Source organism: Siniperca chuatsi, linkage group LG5, assembly GCF_020085105.1.
Source record: "Siniperca chuatsi isolate FFG_IHB_CAS linkage group LG5, ASM2008510v1, whole genome shotgun sequence".
Taxonomy (NCBI): Eukaryota; Metazoa; Chordata; class Actinopteri; order Centrarchiformes; family Sinipercidae; genus Siniperca; species Siniperca chuatsi.
Window position 1 is genome coordinate 1,686,685 of NC_058046.1, and position 3,970 is coordinate 1,690,654.

At 47.8% G+C, this 3,970-nt stretch overlaps 1 protein-coding gene across 1 annotated transcript; it reads left to right on the forward strand.

Annotated features, from left to right (window-relative positions):
• The first annotated feature begins 853 nt into the window (after positions 1 to 853).
• Positions 854 to 3,551, forward strand: LOC122876771 (golgin subfamily A member 6-like protein 6). Its single transcript, XM_044197485.1, has 2 exons — positions 854 to 1,610; positions 1,750 to 3,551. The coding sequence occupies exons 1-2, from the start codon at positions 1,148 to 1,150 to the stop codon at positions 3,315 to 3,317; spliced, it is 2,031 nt and encodes a 676-aa protein (XP_044053420.1). The 5' UTR covers positions 854 to 1,147; the 3' UTR covers positions 3,318 to 3,551.
• Positions 3,552 to 3,970: the final 419 nt, after the last annotated feature.

The following is a 3,970-nucleotide window of genomic DNA, read 5'->3' on the forward strand; positions in this document are numbered from 1 at the left end:
ACCTCCTGAATTTGCTGAGCTGCAAGCTGTCTCCTGATGCTGCTGAGCCGCAGCAGCCTACTGAACGTCCTGCTGATCTGCAGCAATCCGCTTTTCCTGAGCTGGTGCAGACTCCTGTTCCTGTGGAGATGCAGCTGTTTCCAGTTTATGAACTGCTGCAATCGGCCGAGCTGTAGCAGTTTCCAGTTCCTGCTGAGCCGCGACAGTCTCTTGTTTCCCCGGATCCACTGGCTCTCAGCTCTGCAACCCTGCCACCGGCCTCCAGTCCTGCTGTCCTGCCGCCGTTATCCTGCTCGGATCTCCAGCCACGTTGCCGGTCTCCAGAGCGGATAACTCTATGTTGCCAGCCACCAGCTTGACCACCTGAGAGGTCCCGCCTTGGCCGCTGGTCCCCAGAGAACTTCTGTCTTCGCGGCCGGCCTCCTTTCCGACCTCCAGAGGGCTTCTGTCTTCGCGGCCGGCCTCCTGTCCGACCTCCAGAGAACTTCTGTCTTCGCTGCCGGCCTCCTGTCCGACCTCCAGAGGGCTTCTGTCTTCGCTGCCGGCCTCCTGTCCGACCTCCAGAGGAGTTTCGCCTTTGCTGCCAGCCTCCTGAGTTGCTCTGCACGTCTGGTCGTCTCCCGGACCTACTCAGCCCGTCAGCCCTGCCTCCTGGTTGCCCTCCTGACCTGCTCTGCTCTTTTGTCCTGCCCCCAGGCCGTCCGCCTGAGGTCTTCCACTTGGTCTTTGAAGATGCTTTTAAACACTCAATTGTCATCAGCACACATGATGCGATAGAAAATTTCTATGTGTATGAATCTTCTTGAGGAATTTTGGAGGAAGACACTACAGTGTGTTTACAAATGATCGCAGACTGTTAATGGAGACGATTAAGAACATTGTACATAAAAACAAAGGAACCTTTCTCACCTTCACTGAAGAGACCATCAGACCAAAGTCTGAACACATCAAACCAGCTTTAAACCTGGTTCTGTGTGAGAGGAGAGAAGCAGGGAAGACTTCAGCAGCCAAGGCCATTTTAGGTCAGACAGAGCTTAATTTATTCTCCAACTCATCATAGTGTGTTAAACATCAGGGAGAGGTGTGTGGACGTCGGGTTTCCCTGGTGGAGCTGCCTGCCTTGTATGGAAAACCTCAGGAGGCAGTTATGGAGGAATCATTCAGGTGTATCTCCCTCTGTGATCCTGAGGGTGTCCATGCCTTCATCCTGGTCCTACCTGTGGGTCCCCTCACTGATGAAGACAAGGGAGAGTTAGAGACCATCCAGAACACATTCAGCTCTCGAGTCGATGACTTCACCATGATTCTGTTCACTGTGGAGTCAGATCCTGCAGCTCCAGCTGTTGTTAACTTTGTAAAAGGAAACAAGGAGCTCCGTCAGAGCTGTGGAGACAGATATGTTGTTCTCAACATCAAGGACAAGCAGCAGATCCCAGAGCTGTTGGACATGGCGGAAAAAATGAGACTGAGACCCTATAAAGACAAACCACTCTGCTACACAACAGAAACATTTGCATATGCTCAAACAGCAAAGATCATACAACAAGAGAAAAACATCACCACACTACAGGCTGAACTTAAGGACCTGAAAACAAAGACCACAGTCAGCTGTAAGTACTATCAATGATAAATATAAATAATAATAAATTATAATGGGGATTTTTTTCTGTGTCCTTTCCAACATTATACCTTGCAGTCTATACTGTTCCAACTGTCAGCATTTAAAGTAACTCCTTTCTTATTTCACAGGTGAGGATGAGGAGCAGAGCCCAGAGAGTCTCAGGATTGTGCTGATAGGGAAGACTGGCAATGGGAAGAGCACTTCAGGAAACACCATTCTAGGAAGAAGAGAGTTTAGAGCTGAATCAAGCCAAACATCAGTCACCAAACGTTGTCAGAAAGCACAGAGTGAAGTGAACGGCCGTCGGGTCGTTGTGGTCGACACACCTGGTCTGTTTGACAATAGTTTGACCCACGAAGAGGTTAATGACGAGATGGTGAAATGCATCAGTCTTCTGGCTCCAGGACCACATGTCTTCCTGTTGGTGTTACACATTGGCAGACTGACACCAGAGGAGAAGGAAACATTAAAACTCATCAAGGAAGTCTTTGGGAAGAATGCTGAAAAGTTCACCATCATTCTTTTAACTGGAGGAGATAAACTGGAACGTGAGGAGAAGTCCATTGATGAGTACATTGCAAAAGGGTGTGATGATTCCTTTAAGAAGCTGATTGCTGACTGTGGAGGAAGATACCATGGGTTTAATAACTTTGATGAAAGAAACCGCACACAAGTCCGTGAGCTGATAACCAAGATTGACACCATGGTGAAGGAAAATGGAGGCAGCTGCTACACCAATGAGATGCTGCAAGAGGCTGAGGCAGCTATAAAGAAAGAAATGGAGAGGATCCTGAAGGAGAAGGAAGAAGAGATGAAGAGAGAGAGGGAGGAGCTTGAAAGACAACATGAAGAAGAAATGGAAGCAATGAAAACTAGAATGGAAGAACAAACAGCAGAAATAGAACAGGAGAGAAAACTGAGAGAAAAACAACTTGAGGAAAAGGAGGAGAAGATCAACAAGGAACGTGAGGAGAGAAGAAAAGAACAGGAAAAGAGAGAAGAGGAGGACAAAACAAAGAAAAGAGAGGAAGAACTTCAACAACAGGAGTGGGAGCAAAAATGTAAACATCTTGAGGAAAAAATAAAGTCAGAATCAAAGGAAAAGGAAACCATTGACAGAGAGTTGGAGGAGAGCAGAGAAGAGGTGAGAAAGCAACGAGAGCGCTGGGAGAAGGAAAGAAAAGAGTGGTGGGAGAAACGAAATCAAGAAAATGAAGAGAGACGCCATGAGGAGCAAACAAAACTTAGAAAGCTCCAAGACGAATATGAGCAGGAAAGAGAAAAATCTGAAAAGAAAAGAAAAGAAGAAGATCGAAACAGAAGAGAACAGGAGGAGAAGGAGCGAAAAGAGTTAGAGGAAAAGTATAAGACAAAACTGGAGGAAATGAAGAAGAAATATGAAGAGGAGGCCAGAAAACAAGCCGAAGAGTTCAATGAGTTCAGACAGAAATACACCAAAGACTTTTCAGCGTTGGTAGACAAACACATGGAGGAAATAAAGGACATAAAGCAAAAACATGAGAGAGAAATGCAAGAGACAGGAGGGAGACATGAAAAACAGTACAATCTGTTACAAGACCTCTCAAGTCACAAAGAAAAAAATCTAAAAGGAGAAATGGAAGACTTGAAGAAAAAGCACGAACAAGAAATAAATGAACTAAAACAGAAATACAAAGACAAATGTATCATCCTCTGATCTCCCACTGATTGATGTTTTGCTTTTTCCTTTTTTTCTGGACCACATGAGCATGCTCAGCAGGAACTCCTCTGACATCTGATGAGTCCCTGCCTCGCTAATGACGTTTTCTCAAAACATTCATGGACACGAGCAATATCAAAATAATGTTAATCATGGACTTCAGCAGCAGAACGCTGTCGCAGCATCTCGTTCGCTTGAAATGAAGAGCTGCTTGGAGGAAGTTTTCCAAAAACAACAACAATTCTAATATTTTATCCATATAGTTTGTGGGGTTCAGAAGCCCCTTATGGATTACTTAAAATCAAGGCCAGTTACGTCGCCCGGATTGGCGCTACCGGGGCCCCACCCTGGAGCCAGGCCTGGGGTGGGTGCCCGACGGCGAGCGCCTGGTGGCCGGGCCTTTCCCCACGGGGCCCGGCCGGGCACAGCCCGAAGGAGCGGCGTGGGGCCGTCCTCCCGTGGACCCACCACCCGCAGGAGGATCCGTAGGGGCGGGTGCAGAGATCTGGGCGGCAGTCGAAGGCAGGGGCCGGCGACCAGATCTCCGGACACAGAAACTGGCTCTAGGGACATGGAATGTCACTTCGCTGGGGGAAGGAGCCTGAGCTTGTGCGGGAGGTTGAGCGTTACCGGCTAGATATAGTCGGCCT

Excerpts from the sequence above, each read along its gene's own strand:
- LOC122876771 (XM_044197485.1), top strand. The coding sequence starts at position 1,148 with ATGGAGGAATCATTCAGGTGTATCTCCCTCTGTGATCCTGAGGGTGTC. Across the intron at positions 1,611-1,749 it reads AACAAAGACCACAGTCAGCT|GTGAGGATGAGGAGCAGAGC; the intron begins GTAAGTACTATC and ends CTTATTTCACAG.